This window comes from Mugil cephalus, chromosome 1 (genome assembly GCF_022458985.1).
Source record: "Mugil cephalus isolate CIBA_MC_2020 chromosome 1, CIBA_Mcephalus_1.1, whole genome shotgun sequence".
In the NCBI taxonomy this organism is placed as follows: domain Eukaryota; kingdom Metazoa; phylum Chordata; class Actinopteri; order Mugiliformes; family Mugilidae; genus Mugil; species Mugil cephalus.
Genome location: NC_061770.1, coordinates 22,058,696 through 22,079,705, shown reverse-complemented (window position 1 = coordinate 22,079,705; position 21,010 = coordinate 22,058,696). Strand labels below are relative to the sequence as shown.

The 21,010-nt window shown below is 44.5% G+C and overlaps 1 protein-coding gene across 3 annotated transcripts in view; it reads left to right on the top strand.

Annotated features, from left to right (window-relative positions):
* The first annotated feature begins 856 nt into the window (after nt 1-856).
* Nucleotides 857-21,010, top strand: part of flna (filamin A, alpha (actin binding protein 280)) — a 42,104-nt gene continuing 21,950 nt past the window's right edge. For 2 of the 3 annotated variants that reach the window (XM_047570570.1, XM_047570551.1), the window contains exons 1-4: nt 857-1,146; nt 6,251-6,749; nt 19,358-19,609; nt 20,509-20,606. In XM_047570570.1, coding sequence (XP_047426526.1) covers nt 6,380-6,749; nt 19,358-19,609; nt 20,509-20,606 — 720 coding nt within the window. In that variant the 5' untranslated portion in view covers nt 857-1,146; nt 6,251-6,379. The remainder of the gene's footprint in view (nt 1,147-6,250; nt 6,750-19,357; nt 19,610-20,508; nt 20,607-21,010) is intronic. The other variant, XM_047570559.1, reaches the window with a different exon arrangement.

Genomic DNA, 21,010 nt, shown 5'->3' with positions numbered 1-21,010 from the left:
AGGCAAGATAAGGCAACAAAATACTGGGAAATCCACAAGGACACGGTTCTGGTTAAGTCCATAAAAGAACTACAGCTTACGAGAAGATTTACTTTTCAACGACCCGAAGCGTACAGCAAAAAGAAAAAAGAAAAACATGTGGTTTAAAGACAACTAGGTGATTGTTCTGCAGTGACCAAGTCAAAACTTGTAATGGGCTGGTGGATGCCGATCCCTGTGCAACCTGACAGAACTTAAACAAGTTTCCAAAGAAGTGAAGGGAGTACAGCCGCTGTCTGTTCGGATGCTCGTGTATCAGTATTGTGTTTGCAACCAAAAGTGAAACTATTACTTATTGACTTGAAGGATCAGCGGAGCTTTACTGTAAATTGTCAGCAAGAAAAGTCAAATTGTATTGACGTTGACTCCATTTCTAAAAGCAACAAACGTCCACATGGATGAACAGAAAAGACAAAAAGAGGTGTAGAGAACATATAACTTTGTTACCCATGATTGAATAACGTTGGCACACATTTCTCCTCTTGTTCCACTGCTCAGATGCTTCTTCCTCTTCTTCTTGCTTTCTGTGTTTCAGTCCCTCGTGTCATCCCCTCCTCTCTTGTCACTTGCACCTCTCCATAGCCTAAAAACCTTTTTGAGAAGACGCAGTAGGCCTACAATGAAAGATGGGAGAAATGGGAGCCCTGCAGGGGCCGCTGACATCATATCTTTAAAATCCCGAAGGCGCGGCCATGACATCACCCGTGTAAAAAGAAAAAAGAAAAAAGGGCAGAGAGAAGAAACGAGGGAGGAGAGAAAAGGAGAGAGAGAAACACCCCCGCCAACCGTTTACCAATTAAGGCTCTCACGGTGGAGGCCAGAGAGAGGGATCAAGAAGAGACAGAGGTAGAAAAGAGCAAAAGAGTAGAGGGACTATCTCTTTCCTTTCCTTGACACCACCAGTGCAACCCACACACCCATTTCCCCCCCAGCGGGACTAAGCGTGGGGAGGGAGGTCCGGGACCTCGGTGCGGCACACACACTCATACACAGACTACACAAAAACACACCCTCTGTGATCACAGTGGTGTTGGAGCGCGCACTGACAGAGAGGATCAGAGAGCCGTCGGACGCGCACACACTCCTCCGAGATCGCAAAACACGCAGGTGAGTGTCGATCCGCTCTACGCGCGCGGGGAGAGTGATGCTGAGGGGGTCTCGTGGCTACAGTATTCATGTCATTGCGCTCTGTAAACGTGTGCGATGAAGTCTTATGCCAGATGTGTGTCTGTGGGTTGGGTACGGACCGGTGGGAGCGGGGTGACAGTCCAAGTTGTTACAGGAGATGATGTTACGAGAGGTAACCCGCCGCTGACGCGCGGCGGGACGCAACATCTCACGGGGCAATAACTTTTTCTGGTGTGTGTTAAACTTTGAGGCTGGTCGCTGAGAGCTCCGCGAAGTCTTTGTCCTCCATCACCGCATTCTTACAGACTCGCTTTGGTTTGTTATTACGGGGCTGTCGCTCCACGGGGGCTCTCCCTCTGCAGCAGCAGCAGCAGCGGGTTGAAGCATCTCCCCGGTGTTAGAATTAAGGTCTATGCACCAAATAAGGTAATACACGGACGCTGGCTGCTTGGAGTGCACCGGGGGGCCGAGTTAGTGTCCGCTTGCGCCCTCCGCCGCCAGGAGCGGGTCTCACACCGCAAGATCAGGGAGGTCAACTGGTGGGGAAGGAAACACACCGCAGCCTCATCCCTTTAAAGAAAAGTGTCCGCTAACATCACACCGTCGGGATGATTCAGTAGGCATGCAGTAATGGACGAAGGCTCGCACCAGAATGTTTTATGAAAAAAAAAAGGGTCAAGAAAAAGTAAGGATACTTGAACTGTGACTGCAAACTGTGCACCTGTCATTATTGTGTTTTATAGTCATGCACTCGCTCAAGCACCATTTTAGGAGCTGGCTGGTTGACTGATTTAGCATTTAACAGGCCTTTTTTGGTTTTATGAATTAATCTACTCCCAGATTTCTCATATACATCATGATTATGAAATAGATAAAATCAAATAGAGGTCTAGATCAATTACATTAAAAGTTGACTGAACTTGTGTTTTCATGTGATTTTCCATCATTTCCCATGTTTATTTAACCCTTTAATTGTTCATTTTATGTATTATTTCACTTTTACATGTATTCGTGACCTACGTTTTGCCTGTTGTTGACCCGTTTACTGTCTTCTTTAAGAGTTTGAGTTTGCAAGATGCATCTCAATGGATCCTGTTCTGTATATCCATATGGTACACTGTTGCATGAGTGGGGCATGTGGACGTGATAAGTTTGTTGACATACATACATATGTGGACTGAGGGCGCGTGCTTAATTCTGACTGGGCGTTTAATTCGATGAATCTAATGAGAAGAATTTCATTCCCCGTCACAGCTGCCGCAGGGCCGTCTGTGGATGAACTGCAGTAAATGATGATTCTGATGAGGTTGAATGGCTGGAATGTGCCTCTTTTGTTCTCGGGCTGAATGTGGTCAGTCGTTTCCAACCGTTTTCTTTTTTTTTTTTTTTTTTTTTTTTCTGGCAGGTGAACACGCACTGAGGTCATAACATTCTTGTTCAGCCTTCATCTTAAACACAGTCATGTGTTTTCAGATTGTAGGCTTTGGATATTTACTGTGCCACAAAGTCAGGAGGCCTGTATGATTCTTCATTTAATGCTTTCGACCAAATGTGTGTTGGCTACAAACTGTATCAGAAGACTATCAGCAAATAAAAGCCTAAAAGCCTTTAAATGACACATTTAAGCTAGGCTACTCAGGTTTAAAGCTTTGTTAAGTTTCCTTCTACAGTCTAAGTTAACTGGGTAAATTGCCCGCCCTTTTTTAGTTTCGCGGCAATTCAATAAAACAACAACAACAGAAAAAAAAGTGTGAAAGAAGAAAAGTGATAGAAGAGTGGTACAAGAAAGTGATAGGAAGTGGAGGGTGGCACTGAAACATGCACATCACACCTGTCCTCATTTGACACATCTTGAGCATGTTTACCCAGCTAGTGTAACCTCAAACGCAAACACACACACTGTCTGCAGGAAGACAGGGGAAAAACCGTAAGTTTGCAATAATCTGTGCCTCTGACTCTTTCTCCCTCCACACCGCTCTGTGTCCTGTGGTTGGCAGTGCAGTCGGGTGCTTCATTTCACTTCCTGTGCTAAGCTTCGCTGAGCTCGGCTTGTGGCCGAATGGGTGTGGTGAGTGAGGATGACACGCTGCTAATAGAGGCAGCACAGAGAGGGCAGGGAGGGGAAGCCTGGCAGCTCACACTTACAACCATCCAGCCACATAATGTGACTTAGTCTAATTTAATATTAATTACGCTGTGTGCATGCCTTCAGCAGTGTTTAGCGGTTTATCAGGTGTGGTTGTCACATTTCACAAAGGGTTCTCACCAGTCTTTGTTTGCTCTGTAAAACAAGCCCTTTGTCTCCCTACTTTGCTCTTGGACCCTGCACTTTGTTCACCACTCTTGTGATTCACTCGATCCTGGAAACAGTGTGTGCTGCTGTTGCGCCCACTGAAGTCTTTGGTTAAAGGGCCTGGTATGTAAGCAAAATGTGAAATAGTGGTAGTGCAGCATTTTGGTCCATTGCTCAGCTTAACTTTGAAGTTTGCCTCTCTAATGCCGTCTTTCAACACAAGATGAATGTAGGATGTGCCACTGAGATCACGCCATTGTCACAAGGACCTTAAAGGGCAGGCTCACAGAATGTCTCTTCTGAAACACATAACACTGGATCTGTTACTTCTAGCACAGCCAAGTGTACTTAGAGAATCAAAAGTGTCTAAAAACAAGTGTCAAAAACCCTCTTGTAGGAGTTAGATGATAAAGCATGGAAACGTGTGCAAAACAATCAGGAGTTATAAGTAGTTCTGACAAGTGTAAAGAAATTATGTAAGATTTAATACGTCACTGGATCAGATGTAATTTACTTGTGGGTCCATAAATAGGATCAGTCTGGACAAATTAAGTTATAAGGTGTGTTTCTTCACCATTAGAACAAAAATGGTCCACAAATCAGCTTTTAGCTGTTTAGCAAAAGTTTAAGCAAAAGTGAATCTAATGTGAGGAGAGTAGGGGCCGTGTATGACATTTTTTCTTTTATTATTGTACCAATTTATCCACTGCTGATTTGAAATAATGGATAATGCATATAAAATGTATGCATTATTTTCATTATTGTTTTTATTAGGGTTAGGATTTTTTATTAATTTGCAATGTGCAAACTGGAGGAGGGCGAGTTTAATAAGAAAGGGGTGTAGTACCTTGTGTGGCCACTAGGTGGAGCCAAATGACAAGCTGGAGAAAGCAGTTAAGTCTTCTCATTCTGAAATATTCCAACTTTGTCTTGCTCTGCTCTTTGTGTCCCCGCCCCGTGCTTTGTCACTTGTTTATTTGGCAAATTCCTTTTAAACAATAGGCAGTAAATATTCAGTGTTACGCCAGTCCTCCGGCTCTTACCTCCAGACCACAGAATAACTGTGCTCTGCCCAGTTCGACGTAAGTTGAACATGATGCCTCAAGACATATCTGTTTCATGTGTCACTTCTCCTCTTCAGTAAAACCTGATGGTCTTAGTTTGACCTCTTAGTTTAGTTTCCTGCCCCTGTAGGTGTACCTTTGTTCATTTTTACATGTTTTTGTGACAGGTTTATATGTAATAAAAGCAGTGAAATTGAGTGAAATATGCATCTGCACGGAGCAGAGCTTAGCTGCATATTAAAAAAAAAAAAAAACTAATATAGTTTTAAATGGCCCAGAGAAGGTTAAGGCACGCTAATTTCCCATTGTTTGTGTTAATTAATAGGGTATTTTATTGGGGTGTTATTAAGGCTGGGGTCTCCAGGGTTGTTGTGGGGGCATTCTTCAGATTTTCCCTTGACCAGACACCCGCAGGCACACATACACACAAACAAAGGCCGAGCATTTTTGATGGCTGCTGGCCACGCTGCGGCTCCTGGCACTAAGCTCCTTATTTAGTCAAAAAAGGAGCGAGTCATGCTGCTCCGTTCATCTTTGCAGCCATTGCTGTTGTGTTGCTCTCAGAAGAAAAAGGAATCAAAACTAACACACATGTTGGTTATATTAAAGATGCTTTCTGGTAACTTGGATTTTCAAAGAGTTGCAGAACTTAAGAATAACTGAAAAGATGCTTATTTGTCTCTAAAATGGCAAATATTTGGCAGATTACGCAACAAACTAAGCATAAATGCAACTTGTCCACATGCAAAAATGGGGGAAAAAAGGATCTTTATTAAGGGGAGAAAAGGGTTCATACACGAGGCAAACCGTTTATTGTTATCTCTTCACAAGGTTAATGAATTCCTTCTGTTTGTTGTTCTAAAACAAAGTCCAGATGACATTAACGTAAAATGATCAGAGGACACGTGTGTGGTGGACGATAATCTCTCTCGCCTTTTTTTAGGACTTGTTCAATACCGCTCCGAGGGTCTTTGCATTTTGCTCTTGATCTTAAGTCAACAGCATCCTGCAGATTCTCTCCTCCTGCAGCCACAGCATCACCGTAACATCAGCATTACTGAAGATGGGAGGATGAACGAGTCTCCAACATGTCAAAAATCGAGAATGGATGCAATGCAAAAGACAATAAAATGTTTAATCTTTGTTTTTCATGCTCTGTTTTCCAGTTTTTGTGTTGTTGTTTTTTTGCAGTTCGGGCTAGATAGTGAACCCTGTTTGCTGAAATTGATGAGTCTTTGTTTAGATGACTAAAATCTTTGTAATTTAGTATATTATGGCACATATTTTTTAAAATATAGAGGTATCTTCTGGCACAAACCACAACCTTCACCTTTGGACTATTGTTGCATCTCAGAAAATGTACTTTTCCATGGAGCTAATAAAAAAGCAGACTCAGGTTTTATGGTTGAAACACGACACATTTTAGTTTTTATAGCGTTTTAAGTCTGAATTTTAAAGTTAAGGGTTTTCATGTTATTTTACAGTTTGACTTGAGTTTAGCTTCCTTTCCCTGTAATTTAATAGCACATTCCTCTCTGTCTGAAGCACATTTAATATACTTTGATCTTGCAACACGCCGTTCATCGTTTTTACCTCAAGTATTGTGCAAATTCATTCAAAAAATGACACTGCTTTTGTACCTTCCCCACCTACATTCTTTCTTCCTATCTCCAGGCTACAAGTATCTTTAACATGCTCACTCCTTCTTTTCTCTTCTCTCAAACAGGCGAGTCAGAAAGCAAGAGGGAGAGAAGGAACGAAAGAAAGAAAGAGGGGGGAGCGGCTAAGAAAAAGTTGAGCAGACTCCACCCAGAAAAAAAATCCAGCGAACCGAGAGGCGGCAGAAACCATAAAAATGAGTGGTTCCCACCCCCGTCTCCACCAGAGCGCCGCGCCCGCTCCAAACACTCTCGCCACGGACAAGGACGCAGAAATGCCCGCTACGGAGAAAGACCTGGCCGAGGATGCGCCCTGGAAGAAGATCCAGCAGAACACCTTCACCCGCTGGTGTAACGAGCACCTGAAATGTGTCAACAAGCGGATCGGCAACTTGCAGACGGACCTGAGCGACGGGCTGCGGCTCATCGGGCTCCTGGAGGTCTTGTCTCAGAAGAAAATGTTCAGAAAGTACAACCAGAGGCCCACCTTCCGCCAGATGCAGCTGGAGAACGTGTCCGTGGCTCTGGAGTTCCTGGACAAGGAGAACATCAAGCTGGTGTCCATAGGTGGGTGGTAGAAGTGTGGATGCGTGATGAATGAGTGCCAGCGGTGAATGCCGTCTCCGCCTTCATTAAGGTGCTCTCTTGTGCACCGCAGTTTGGTGCACACATGTTGCTAAGAAGGCAACTCCAGTTAGAGCTAACTAGACCACAATGCACGATGTAAACGGTGATCATTTAAAGAGCCGTGCATGGGTGCACGCCTGCAGGGTGCAGGGACAGATTTCATATGTGCAGCGTCGTAGGAAAAAAACTGTTAACATGAGTGAAGTTTGTAACAGTGCTGAATGTAACCATGCATGTCCCCTCTTATCCACGGACGCTTTTGTCCCTGGCTGTCCAGATTTGAGGCAGGTTGTTTTGGGAATGGACGGGGAGGGAGAGGGAGGGAGAGGGAGGGAGGGAGGGAGGTCTGATTGTGCTGTGAATGTGGGGTGGGGAGGTTGGGGGGGGGGGCACCCAGGCTTTCCTTGTTCCCCAAGCAGCCTGAGCTGAACTGGGCTGGGCTGGTTCAAGCCAAACTTTGTCAGCCTGGATGTAACTCCGGCCTACAGGAGAGCACTCAGAAACACAGAGAGGGACGCACACACTCACACATTGAAACACACTCTCACACACACACACACACAGGGCGGCTATTGTCTGTGCTCATGTCGTGCAGTCAGGCCGGAGCTTGGGGCTCCGCGGCCGTAGATGGGACTCGGCTCTCTTTATGACACAAAAACAGGGTTTAATGGGTTTGCCCACATGCAGCTGCTCGCTTGCTCATAACACTCGGGGTGTTGCAGTTGTTTCAGATCCTGAGTCGTTTAACTGCCGAGCTGTGAGGGCAACCAACACCCGAACAAAGACTCAAAAGTCCTCATTGGTCCCAGATTTGTTCCCTCTATTAATTCCGCTCACGGGGCTGCTACAGGAGTGACTAATGCTCACGCGCACCTGGAGTAAAGGCAGCTATTACCTGTCTGAAGGCTCTAGTCTGTGGTCGGAAGCGAAGCGAGAGATTTGTGACACTCTGTGTGAGTCAGGCATGAGTGAGTCCTTGTCATCCCCAGGGGGAATGTTTGCCTCAGCCTGCAGGTGATGGAGCCTTGAGTCAGATTAAGACTGCTGAGATTGTGTTTTTATCAAGGTTGTGATTGGACGGCATCAGCGTAAAATGAGGGTGCAGGAGTAGCGTTTCCACATGCCTGCTCGCTGCGTTTATTCTAACCCAGATGCCGTGGCCGATTGTGTGTTTTAATTAAACGGGTCACTGCTGGTATTCGAGGGGGGGGGGGGACAGCAGCAGGCTACCAGGGAGCCTGATGCACCACCTCCGTCTGTGCGTCTGTTCCTCCAGCTGACTCACCCTCATCCCTAGCTGCCCCCGTTGAGTCACTTAAGCTGAAGATGAGGGAGGACTCTTGCTGTTCTCTTCCACTTCCTCCTTTCGTTGCAGAAAGCGGGACACACCCAGGCAACAGCCCTCGCCACAAATTGCCAAACTGCCATCTCCTCTCAGCTTGATGCACGCAGTCTCCCGCTGTCTCTTTGTTCTCTTTTACTTTAAACTTTATTTTCAGAACGTTTTCTTCCCTTTAAGCAAGTTTCCTATTTGATGACTTATCATTTTTTTTCTGTTTAGTCTTCAGGACCACACCTCTTTCATTTCTCAAATTGTTTAAGTTATGATAACTCAGCAGTGTCCAGTGCAACACAGTCTGATTAATATCCTCAACCCATAAATCAGCTAAGGCCAGAGTGGGGAGCTGGATAAGAGCTGCAAATAACCAACAATTATTAATATGATAATGGAGGAGTCATTCATAGCACAAGGTCTTCCCCAGCCCACAGTGACGCAGGTATCCCAAATCTTCACATTTTAACTAAATAGCATTTGAGATACTCTTAATTAAAATAAAAGCTATAGTATGCTACTATTCTCACATACAGGGAGTATGAGATTTTCACTCTTTTAATGGCACCATCTTGCTGCGTCCTCAGACTGTCTCTGAGCTTCTATTGCTCGTTAGCTTAATTTAGCGTGAAGATGCTCGCTCCATCCAAAGGAGAAAAAAAATAAAATAAAAGAAGCTGTGAACTTTGCAAACACGCAGGTGAGGTTAGAAATTATGCTCTTATCTTTAGAGCAGGGTTCTTCAACGTTTTTCAGCCCAAGGACCCCCAAACTGATTAAGTAGGGACCCCCTACCTACTCTATGTGTTCTAAATTAAACTGGGCCTAGTGCTGTTTATAAATATACGTTGTTATTATCATTTTGCATTCAATATTAAGCTATCCCTTATCCCTTTAAAAAAAATATATGAAAAATGTCCAATCAACCAAAGACTTTGTGAGCCCCCTGCAGTACCTCCACGTGCCCTCTAGGGGCTGCGGATGCTTTACAGAGTGCCAGGCTTCATGGTAAGCTAAGCTAACTGGCTTTTTTTCATCTAACTCTTTGAAAGAGTAGCCTGGGAGCCAGCTACTACGCAAAATATTTGTGGCAGAAAGTCTCATGCGTTGAGGAACAGAGGAGTAACCGCGTCCATGTAATCTCAGCTCTGTGAGTTTACGACAAAGTCTCTCTAATTGGTTGTAGAACTACCCAATTGCATGCAGAGGCCCAAATGACACGTTACGAAACTCATATTCTGATAATTGTGGAGTCTGGCTACATCCGGCTACAGCCAGAGAACATTTTCCACACTGTTATTTTAACTGAATGTCTAATATAATTGTTTCAGGCCTAAGCTGGACTAACACAGCTGAGGTAACAGGACTGTGATCTGCCAGACTTCTGGTCTGCTCCAACATCTTTAATAACCGTGCCCTTAAACGCGTCCATTAGCATCTCTGAGCTGAGGAGGAGGGGTGGGGGTTACTTAAAGTGGGTCCTACTGGCCGTGCTGCCGGGTATACAGCCACAGCGACGCTCTCTCCTTCCATTCCCTCCGACTGCACTGTAATGAGGTTTCGACCCAACAGGTAATCTCTCCTTCTATAATTTTGGCCAAACCCCACATGATCTGGCAGCGGCGACGGCAGACACATGACCACTGATTAAATCCAGAGGAGAACTCGTGTGTTCAGCCTGGAGCGCGGTTCAAGAGCTGCAAGGCTGCCATCTAGCGGGGCAGAGGAGTGACACCGAACGCAGCACCGACATCGAACAGGTCGAGTGAAGCCTGTTTATTTAGGGCTCCTCTCAATGTCTAAATGTTTATCAGTTTGAGGACATCATTTCTCATCTTCGCTCGCACCTAATATGCAGAGGCATAGCCGCGTTTATACAAGCTAGATCGTATCACCTGCGTCTGTGTGTGCGGTGGAGCTTTAAAAAGCGATGAGCAGCCCAGCAGATTAAGACTTGCTGTGTTCATTAAACAGAGGTTCAGTGTGTGCAGGTTCTTCTCGTACCCCGCCGTCAGCGCTATCTCTGCAATCGGGTCGTCGCCGGCCCCGCCCCACGTTTAAAAACCCCTTCGCGATAACGCTTCACCACCTGTACTTGACTGAGCCTGTGTGGCGGAGTGTTTTTTTTGCGCAGCTGTTTGTGCCAAGCTCTTCCTGTCATCCACGCGGCCGGGGTTGCGAAACGAACACAGCGATGGTGTAACTTTGTACCTGGCGGCTCCGCGTCTTTGCCTGGAAGCACAGGCTGCGCAGGTTGAGACAGACGCTCGTGATGTCAAAACCCAGCTGTCTCCGCTTGTTACATCCGTTACGTAATAATGAACAGTGTTCTAGCACACACTGGCCAGATCATTAGGTACACACCAGGGAAAAATAAATGAATTCTAACACAACTGTCCTGCACTAAATCCTCTTTCATGATGGTTGTGATGTTGAGTCAGAAAGGTGGATGATCAGTTTTGAAAGATGTAGTTTATGGACCCCCAAACTAATGGGCAGAATACCTACTATATATGCTCTATATTAAACTTGGCCTAGTGCTAATTACGAATATACATTATTATTATTATTATTATCATTTTGCATTCGATATTAAGCTATCTAAATAATATACAGTCCAAATCAGATTGACAGGTCTTGGCTAGTATGACTGCTCCTGTATCGCTGAATGAAAGATATCATCTTCTGCCTCCATTTATTCCTTTTTTTTTTTAATCTGCTGGATTCGTGTTGACGTGTGTTTAAAGAAATTTAAATTTGTGTAAATATATATATACATAAAAAATGTCTCATCAACCAAAGGTTTTACGACCCTCCCCCACCCTCAGGGGTCTCGAACTCCCTGTTGAAGATCTAGGCTCCAAAGTATTTCCGTTATTTATCTCAGCCCTCTGGCTAAAGTAGGGAATGTCAAAATATGTGTTGGTGCAACACAGCACAATTCGGTGCTGCTACAAACCGCAGTCATCCACAATGAAAACACAATTAAATCAACAGCTCCCCGAGTTATTAAAAACGAACGCTGAACACCAGAACCTTCATGAAGATGAGATTTATTGCAGCACCGTTGTTATTTGTGTGCATTTGTTTTTCGCTGGTGCGACTGTCAAGCGGGTGTATATTACAGATAAAAGATGGATGTAATCATCTCTATAGCAGAAGTTAGGCCTGTCTGGGCAGGTTTAAAAAAAGCCATAAGATAAAAATGACGCACGCTTTGTTGGATTTGGATGCTACAGTTGTACATGTTTTGGTTGAACCAGTAGATAAACAAATCTTAGTGAGTATTGGACCCATTACAAAGGCAGACAGCAATTAATACGGAAACAGGTGCCATTCAAATCTATTTAACTGTAATTTAATCACTTTTTACAACGATTAAATGCTTTAATTGATAGAGAAAGCCCTGATATTTTACTCTAGTCCACATCTAGGATGTCTCCTTCCACTGTCATCAGATGTAGCTGCTTGTGCAAAAACTAAGAAAAATCTGCACGTTTAAATCACACATATCGCCATATACATTTCAGCATTGTTTCAAACAAACCACATGTTTTGTGGAAATCTTCATCTGTATCAATAATGTAGCGCAGGCAAAGAAGAGAGGAAAGATTTCAACTTTCCAGGGTAATATTCACGAGAAGAATGCGCTCCCCGCCACCAAGTAATGTCGGACCAAAATAACGATCCAGCAACAAAACCCCCACGAGTGTAATGAAGTGAACAGTGGTGTGTTTATGGATTGCTAATTCAACTTTTCATTTGTGAAAAGAATAATGAGTTCCTTCATTAAAAATTTACACCTTTTTAGATTTGGAAAGAGCGGTTGGACACTGTAAAGTACTGGCCCCGCTCTGTGTTTTTGATTTAATGAACTAATTCCACAGAGGTCCAGTCAGTTTAGTGTTACATTAAGTGAAATCGAGACGTGCCCCACAAAATAGTGACAAATAGGTGGTTAAGCCGTGACTAATTGGTGCTGATGGGAGGGATTTGGATTCACGTTGACTGTGTACCTGCATTAACTTGAGCAGGTAATTTCTGGTTAACCAACATTGGGTTTAATTATTATCCTCTGGTCTACCTCAGATCGTGTCTCTCTTTTTGAAAGTGAACCTCCTTGGCCTCTGTGCAAGAGCAGTGTTTGGGATTCACCGTCCTAGCTGCCCTCACTTAGGGAGGTGTTGATATAAGGCATGCCTAGAGCTGCCTCTTTGTTTTAGCTCACCATAATCTCGCCTCACTACTGTTTTCTATTACTTTTTTTGTGTTGAAATTATTTAATGCATTTGAGCCGTCCGTTCAGCAGAGTTTATGTTTATGCCTCTGCGGGATTAGATGCTCGTAGCCAAGGCACAACCCACTGTGTCCGGTTAATTTGTGTTTCTACTTCCTGCTTCACCTTCAATGACAATTGCATCTGAAACGTACAAATCGTACTGATGCTCGTACCTTTGAACCTCCTCAGTCAATATTTCTTTGCTGCGTATCTTTACGGATGCAAAACGAAAAAGAAGGAGAAACAGCCGGAGACACTAAAGCAGAAACACGCTACTACCAAGCGGACTAGCGATGCACGACTACGTTTCTGGGGAGGCGCACATCAGGTTATGGCGTTAGGGGTCTGGCTATGGTCTGAACCCAAAGCTGCTTCTCTAACCACTGCTCCACAATAAGTCTAATAATGTTATTTAATTTATTGTAATTTCTCAACTTTCAAGCCAATGAAGATTTATGCAGCTTCCTTCAACTCAAGCTTCTTTTAGCCTTTCTAGTTGCGCAGCAGACGTAAAAAAAAAAAAAGCAGACCAATTAGTTGAGGTGAGTTACGTACTGGACTGGATTTGGCCGCTAGAATACACGACTCATTTTTCTCTTGAATGCTCAAATTTACCAGAAGTTTGGTAGTCATCACCACTTCCATTGAAATCCCACAACTTTCAAACACAGGCGTGGACCATAGCCAAAGTATTTCTTCTCTCCAAGTTTCCTTACGGTTCGTTCTGTTGTTCCTATGTGGCCAAAATATCAATTAAAGTAGGTTAGGGCTCAAAGTCCCCGACTGAGCAGCTGTCAACAGTAACACTACAACTTACTACTGTTAGTCGTCGCGCGATGAGGGAGCAAATCCGTGGGCCCGCTGGGGGAATGCAACGAGCCCATTAACTGAGAGCGTGCTCGTGTCCTCTTTAATTTTCGCAGATGAAAAGCGAACCCAAAGGTTTAGTCACTGGAGTCCAAAATGGATCAGTTCCTGCCAGATCGGTATCATTAGCACAAACTTCCGGTCTGCACAGGCGAAGGCAGACTAGTGGAATGGATGCTGAGGATTAGCCGAGTGCACGTTCCCATTCAGCGTAGTGGCATTCCGGCTATTGCATTACATCAGAATTGGAACCAGGCCCAGACAACCCAGCCCCCCCCCCCCCCATGCCCTCCACAGAAAGCAGCATTTTCTTTTTAATACATTTTCTTTTTTTTGTTTGTTTTTTTTGTTTTTTTTGGGGCGTAAAATGTTCAAGCTGCACCGGCAGTTTCAGCTTCAGCTGCGCGCTGCCTCACTCAATTTCATGTTACAACATTTACCTACAGACCAGCATGGCCCTTCGGAAACATGTCTGGAGGGGATCTACTTTTCCAGACTTGAATTGTCTCGGCCGAGCCAAGAATTGTCAATTTCTTGTGAAACTTGGAGCAACGTCTTGTGCTTAATCACGGTTCTCAGAACTTTCCAGGTATCAACCCTCCTCCTTCATCACCTTATTCACAGCTGGTGTCCTCCTCTCACCTCGTCTCAGAAGCCCCTGTCTTAGCAGGACCCGCCCCTTTGCCCCCCACTCCCCCCCTCACAGGCCCCCATCCCCCCTTTGCCCCCGTCGCCTTCAAGCTTCACTTTTTTTTTTTTTTCTGCTCTCCACACTTAAATGACTTAAATATCTCAGCCCATTATCAGCGGGTTCTATTGTATGTGTGGGCTTTAAAAATGTCAGACACAGCACTTTCCCCTCCTTTTTTCTTCTCTTGCTTGGCCCTTCGCCCCCCCCTCAACCCACCCTCCCCTCTTCTGCCTTTCCTTCCCTCTCCCTGTCTTGTCCTCCCTCCTCCCTTCCCGTCTGTAACCAGAGCCCAGGGAATGGGAGGACTGCCAGGATCCAGTTTGCTTCTGCCCTTTTAAGGCTAAAAAACCAGGAGGAACTTTTTTTTTTTTTTTGCAGCGGGGGGAGTGAAAAGAACGAGAGAGGAGGGAGGGAGGGAAGATGACTGGAAGAAGTAAGGAAGTGGAGGAAGTGTAGTGTGTAGTGTGGCTTGTTGCATGGAGTTAAGAGGAGGGGGGGTGGGAGGGATCTGCAAGTCAAAGATTCCTAGCGTCTTGGATGATTCAGGCTGCGAGAGGAATTAATGTCATGTTCTATAGTTGGACTTTATTTCTTTTTTGTGTGTGTGTGTGTCTGTGAGAGTGAGAGAGCGGGAGATAAGGCCAGCCTGGAATGTGCGACATTTCCTCGGTCTGTTCTGTCTCACTGGGGTTTTTCCATCCATGCATGAGTGTGCGCTTGTGGGCAACTTTTGTAATTCCAAGACCTGGAAACATGTTCATGAGAAATGGAAAAAGTCCCAATTGAGATCATTTGTGAGAGGGATATTTCCTGGGTAGACTTCATTGAAAAGGACTCGGTTAGTTTATCATAGCTGGAATTGGTAGCGCAGATTTAATCCAAGATTTAATTTAATGTAGTTAATGAAATGATTGAAATAATCTGTAAACATTTACAGTTGTGTGATATGCCACAATCAGCATGACTTTATAGACCCCAAGGGAAGATTACTTTTCGCTACAGCAGCTTCTACTCCAAGTGTAGCAGAACAAAGAGCCATGTAGGCCGTAAGAATATGTAGAATAAGTAGGCAATTAGAATAAGAATACATGCATCAATGTAAAAATAAGTACAAGTTAACATGTGTTCCTGTTGAACACGGGGTATTGCACAGTGGAAAATTATTGCACATGTCCAATAAATATATTAAGAAATATGTACCAGTATATGACAAGAAAGTAAGTTATTGCGCAATATCAGTATAAATACGGGTTATTGCACAAGAAGGAATTTATCCAACCGACTGACTCAGTGTTTGACACTGAGAGTGAGGAGTTGTACAAGTAAGGATGCAATGGGGGAAAACCATCAATAAACATGCATGCGTACACTCGACTAATCATTTTTAAGGACGCTGTATGTTTGCCACAAAATTACAGAACAATAATACGAAAAAAAAGAAAAGATGCTTGAATTGTCCTTTATCAAATGCGCCATAGTAGCTGTAACCTGGAAGCCGCACCACGCCTACAATTTTCTTTTGGCAGAAAGTTGGGCTGGAGTTGGGGGCTGATTATGCTCCATCACGCAGAGATCTTCTGGGCTTTAAAGGATGCACTGTTTACGCCGCTTAATGTCACGTACTCGTTGTCCTTGTTTGGTTGTAGGACTTTCAAGTTGTGTGCAGAGGTTTTTTTTTCTTCTTTCTTTTTTTTTTTCTCCCAAACCCAAAATTGATTCTGGCTATACCAGACTCAGTCCAATGTCAGCCCAGCTCACGTTACTACTTTTAACCTTATTACATCTACTGAAAACGGCTCCTCGGCTGGAACACATTCCCACAAATGTTATCAAACCAACCTGATCAGTCTAGGAAATATTTCAGTATGTACTGCCACAATGAGAATGCGCTTGCAGTTTAGTTTTAATCTCGTTTTGAAGCGTGCGTTGGCTGCTCCGGCTGCTCTCTGATGTCTGACTCCCAGCTCGTGGCCTCCTTTAACCCCACCGCTGCTGCTGCTCTCTCCTTTGGTTCAACATGCAATTTATGCGTTAGTGGTTAGTTCTTAGATCGCGATCCCTTCGCTCCTTTGAGATATGCATGCACGTACATTTTCGGTGTGCAACGTCTTGCAATGAAATTTTAGCTCATCTCAATGCCATCAATGGTTTTGTGAAATAAAACTCTGTGCAACCTTTACCAAACATGGAATTCTCGCCATTCATCAATAGCACAACATGTTCCTTCTAGAAAAAGGAGAGCCGTTGCGTAGCAGCATAGCACATTGCAGTTTTATCTGCACATGACGGACACAAGTTAATTCATGTGCATTGTCTCTAACACAAAACACAATAAACAAACATTTTGACATCCTGTTAACCCTCTCACAGAGAAAATAAAGAGAAACTCTGCATTTACAGCGCATGTGAGACGAGACGCCATTTATATCTATGACTAAACATAAGGATACTATGGACCGGGTAGGACAGACCTCAAGACTGCCTACATTGGCGGCGCTGCTTGCCCTTCGCCTTACAAGCTTTCAGGACTAATCTGCTCCAGATGTTGCAGTGCATTGCCTGAATGCAGCGAGGAGCCTTTTCCTCCCGCTGTCGCCCTCCTCTGTGCTCACTCTCCCTCTGTCTCTCCCCTCAGGCCTGATCAGGCTGTGTGGTTCAGGGGTTGCGATGATGTCACTGCAATGTCACGGGAGTGCACTGTCGGAGGGCGGGAGGGTGGGGAGGGGGGGGAGGTCTGCAGCGAGCCAAACGGATGAGTCATGAGAGTTTTGGGGGCAAAAAGAACATCAACCACAGACACGCACAAACAGCAGAATCCTCACACACACGCACACACAAGCCTGCAACTAGAGGGGGGTGTGGGTGGGTGGGTGGGGGGCGGCGGTTATGCGTCAGCTCTAAAGAGGGTGAGTCCACGGCAGTCTGTGTCCGTATATGGACTCCACCAGGCCTGGTGCGCTGTGGTCTTCTGGGAATGCTGGTGGATTCCTTGCGTGTTTAGTGGCTTTTGTGTGTGAGGGGCATGAATCGGGCAACATGCGCTCACAGATACACAAATTATCAGAAGGACTGCGCAAATATATGTCCTAACAATGTCGAGTGAGAAGGAGGAGTGACTTGTCTGCTGGTGCAGCGAACATTTCCGATTCTCCTGCTAGCTTCAACCCTGAAAAATGTAAATAAAATAATAAAATAATATTGTTTTTTTTAAAAGTTCTAAGTTTTTTAAAGTTCTCACAAGTGATTAATAAGCCAGTCTTATTTGCGGTCCTGTTTGAGTGTGTTTGTGATGTAGCAGACGACGGTGCACCATGGGACGCACCCTTGTTTTAGATAATCTGAATTCCTCCATGCGAGTATGAACCTGTGGCACAGATGCACATACCACTGAAGGAACCTCTCCAATCAGTACAAATGACAATTTATAGCTGGTACTTCTATCTCCAGCCTTAGGCAACACTTCGTCTTCCCTGCACAGTCACTCCTTCCCGATTCATTGATGTTGCTTCAACTCGTTGCCGATTTGCCTCTCAGTCACTTTAATGGTTCGGCTCTGTCGAAGTTGCCATGGGGACCGGTTGTCCAAACAGGTTTTGTTTGTCATCTGACCTCGCTCTGTTTTATCACCACGTGGAAGGTTTTTTTTTTTTTTTTTTTTCCACCGGGAGCAGATGACATGTCATGTGTATCGCAGCGTTGGCAGTACACAAAATTCAGAGACGTGCTCGGATGTGTCGGTGTGCACCCTCGTCTTCATTGTGCATTTTTTATTTAGAACTACATCCGTTCCAACCCTCGATCTTTCTGTGGCTCCTAACCAAACTGGCCCCCGCAAATTTCCTATTCTGTAACTTCAGCCCCCAGCTGTACTCTAAATATCTAAGGTAATAAAGTATAATTTGAGGTTTCATAACTTTTGAGGTGAAGCTTCTGCTACCAATAATTTTTCCAGCCTCGTCAACAATAACAGGATATATTAAATTTATAATGATGTGGAATCAGAATACAATAGACTGTTTTTTTTTTTTACTGACGCCGCATTGTGGAACCGTCTTAAATCACCAAGAGAATCTGTCTGTAATTTCTGTATTGACAGGCCTCAAAATGCCCCTCCCTGCAGACAGCCTGCAGAGACCCTGTGGGTACACCCTAGATAGCAATCAGCACCTTGCATCAGTTCCTCAAAAGAACCCGCATGTTAAAACCCCCCCACCCCACTTAACTTAGTCTTAATCAACAGCAACGAGAAGACACACAAACACACTGCTCCACCCTTTCCTCAAGGCTGGGCTTGAGTGATCGCCCCTCCTGATCTACTTCTCCTTGTGAGCACGCCGCACTGTTTATGGGCGGTGATGTGTGTCCTCATGCCTGGACTAGCTTCTTGGTTCACTTTCTCAGAAAAAAAAAATAAATGCTTCAAATGCTTTTAAGAGGAACCAAATATGAAACGAGGTGTGCACACTGTTGTGTAATTGCTTTCAAAGTGTCTTAATGTGTCAGTATATAAGGCCATACTTGCACTGAAGTAGTCATATCCCTGCCCAACCCTAATGGCTCATGATTTACCTCAGAATTCACATTACACTCATCATATCCGCATTTTTTTCACACATTCAGATTACCAGAGAAAGTTTTACTCAATCGCTTGTAATGATGTTTTGTAATAAAAGGAAATAGTAGTGCAGGCACCATGTGTTGACTACTGTCTAAAGAGAGGGAAGTGATCTGAATTGCATTTGCACACAGAGTCTTAGTCATTTGTTTAGAGAGTTAATGCATATAAACCAGGATGTCGTCTGCATAGCTTCGTTGTATTGTGAATGATTTGACTTAATGAGGCTATACATTATAGCTACTGTATGATCCGGACTAGACTACATTATCTAACTGGCTTTCCAGCTGCAGGAATAATGCGTTTCCCAAACTAGTATTCAGATTAAGGCCTGCTTAGTGCTCTCAGGTCTAAAGTCTGTACAGAAAGGACCAAAAACTACTGCAAAATAATCATAAACGACTTTGCTCTCTGTCCCCAGTTCAGTCCATGGTCAGTGACTTCTTGATATGCATCCTTCTCCTCCTTAAGGACTTAGCCATACATTAAATACCAGATAGCAGAGACAATCCTGAGGGAAATCTGCAATTTAAAGTATAGATCATTGGACGTCCTCAGTTCTGGTCAAAGATCAAATCAAATTAGTAATTCAAAGTGTTATATTTGACCTGATTAGAAATTTAAATCATCTGGAAATCTTGAAATTACCTTCCCCCCTTCAATTCCATTGTAAGTTCATTATTTGAATGTTGGTTTTCATGTTTTGTGCAAATGTTTGAGCACGATATCTGACTCCAAGCTCTTCTCGTCTTGTGCTTTTCAGACTCTAAAGCCATAGTGGATGGAAACCTCAAGCTGATCCTGGGTCTGATATGGACCTTGATCCTGCACTACTCCATCTCCATGCCCATGTGGGATGAGGAGGAAGAAGGGGATGATGGCAAGCAGAAGACGCCCAAGCAGAGGCTGCTGGGATGGATCCAGAACAAGCTGCCCGAGCTTCCAATCACCAACTTCAACAGGGATTGGCAGACCGGTCGCGCCCTGGGTGCCCTGGTCGACAGCTGTGCTCCAGGTAAGGACAGCGTTGTGTCGATGTGAAATGGCTTGCTGAAAGCTAGAAATGAGATTCATTTAAGGTTTACCGCCATGATAGCTGCTTTGTGCAACTGTATTTAAGCAATGGTTGAGCAACAAACCAACAGATGTGTCAATCCACACTGTTAGTTTGTAATCGTCAGCTATGGATCTGAGGTCAGGGGGCTAAGCGTGAGTGCGTAATTCTCATCTGAGTGAGTTGAAACTGAGGGCAAGAGGTGATGGTCGGGTGGATTACTGAGCCTCATTGTTATGGACCTGTTAAGTTTGGGAAAGTAGGGAACGGGGAGGAGCAGGGAGGGAGACGGAACAGTCGTAAGACGTAGGTGAGGTCACGGGGGAAGCTTCTGTTTACATGCTGAGGATGCCTGGCATACCTGTGGATCACCAACAAGCCTCAAGCTGATAATTATTTCCGATGGTGTCCAAAAATGCCTTGTGTCACCACAACAGGGCATTGTGCGTCAGCCAAATGAGTACCAAGGGCAGACGTTTTGAGGAACCACAGAGACACAGATACATGACCCGGCACCGTATCGGCCGTCTCGCCTTGAAATAAAGATTAGGCATGTTTTGAATTCTTCCCTTATCTGCTGGATGTCATCAAGACTGGAATATGTTAGTCATAACTAGACTGGCCCTAATTCAAGAAGTTTTCCAACCAAAACATAGCTTCCCAACTCCAGAATATTATCATGCTGTGATTATTAGTGTTGGCAGGATTCATTATTTGGCTCAACAGATGTGAGCTGGACAGCCTTGCACAATTCAGTTGCAGGTCATGCTTTTAGTATAATCTCAGTTTCTACAAATTAATTATTTATTACCCTACTGCCCCTGTAGTAAATCCGACTGACCCCATCTCTTTTTCTGCAGGTCTGTGTCCTGACTGGGACCAGTGGGATCAAAAGAAACCGGTGGACAACGCCCGCGAGGCCATGCAGCAAGCTGACGACTGGCTGGGTATCCCACAGGTGATTTGATTACTAAAAAGAAATGATACACTCTTTCTCGAAATGAGCATGAACAACAGGGAATTAGGCTTCGGTCTCGCTAGATGCATAAAGGCCAACTTATCCACTAACTGACTGTTAACAGACCCTCACGCGATTTCGGGGTAGGCAACACCCACAGATGTTCCTGTTAAAACCCAAACTTTCCCCATCAGTCATTTAGAACGGAAGAATGAAACCTCTACATGAAACCCAACGCGTTTAGTTGCCCTTGTTAGCTGCAAGCTAACGGTGAAGGCGATGGACATAAATGGATGCCAGATACACCAATAAAGCTCTTATCCACATGCATGCCTGAACTTACTAACCAGACACTGATAAAATTAGTTTATGACCCCTGTTATCAGGGAATTCTACTGCTACTG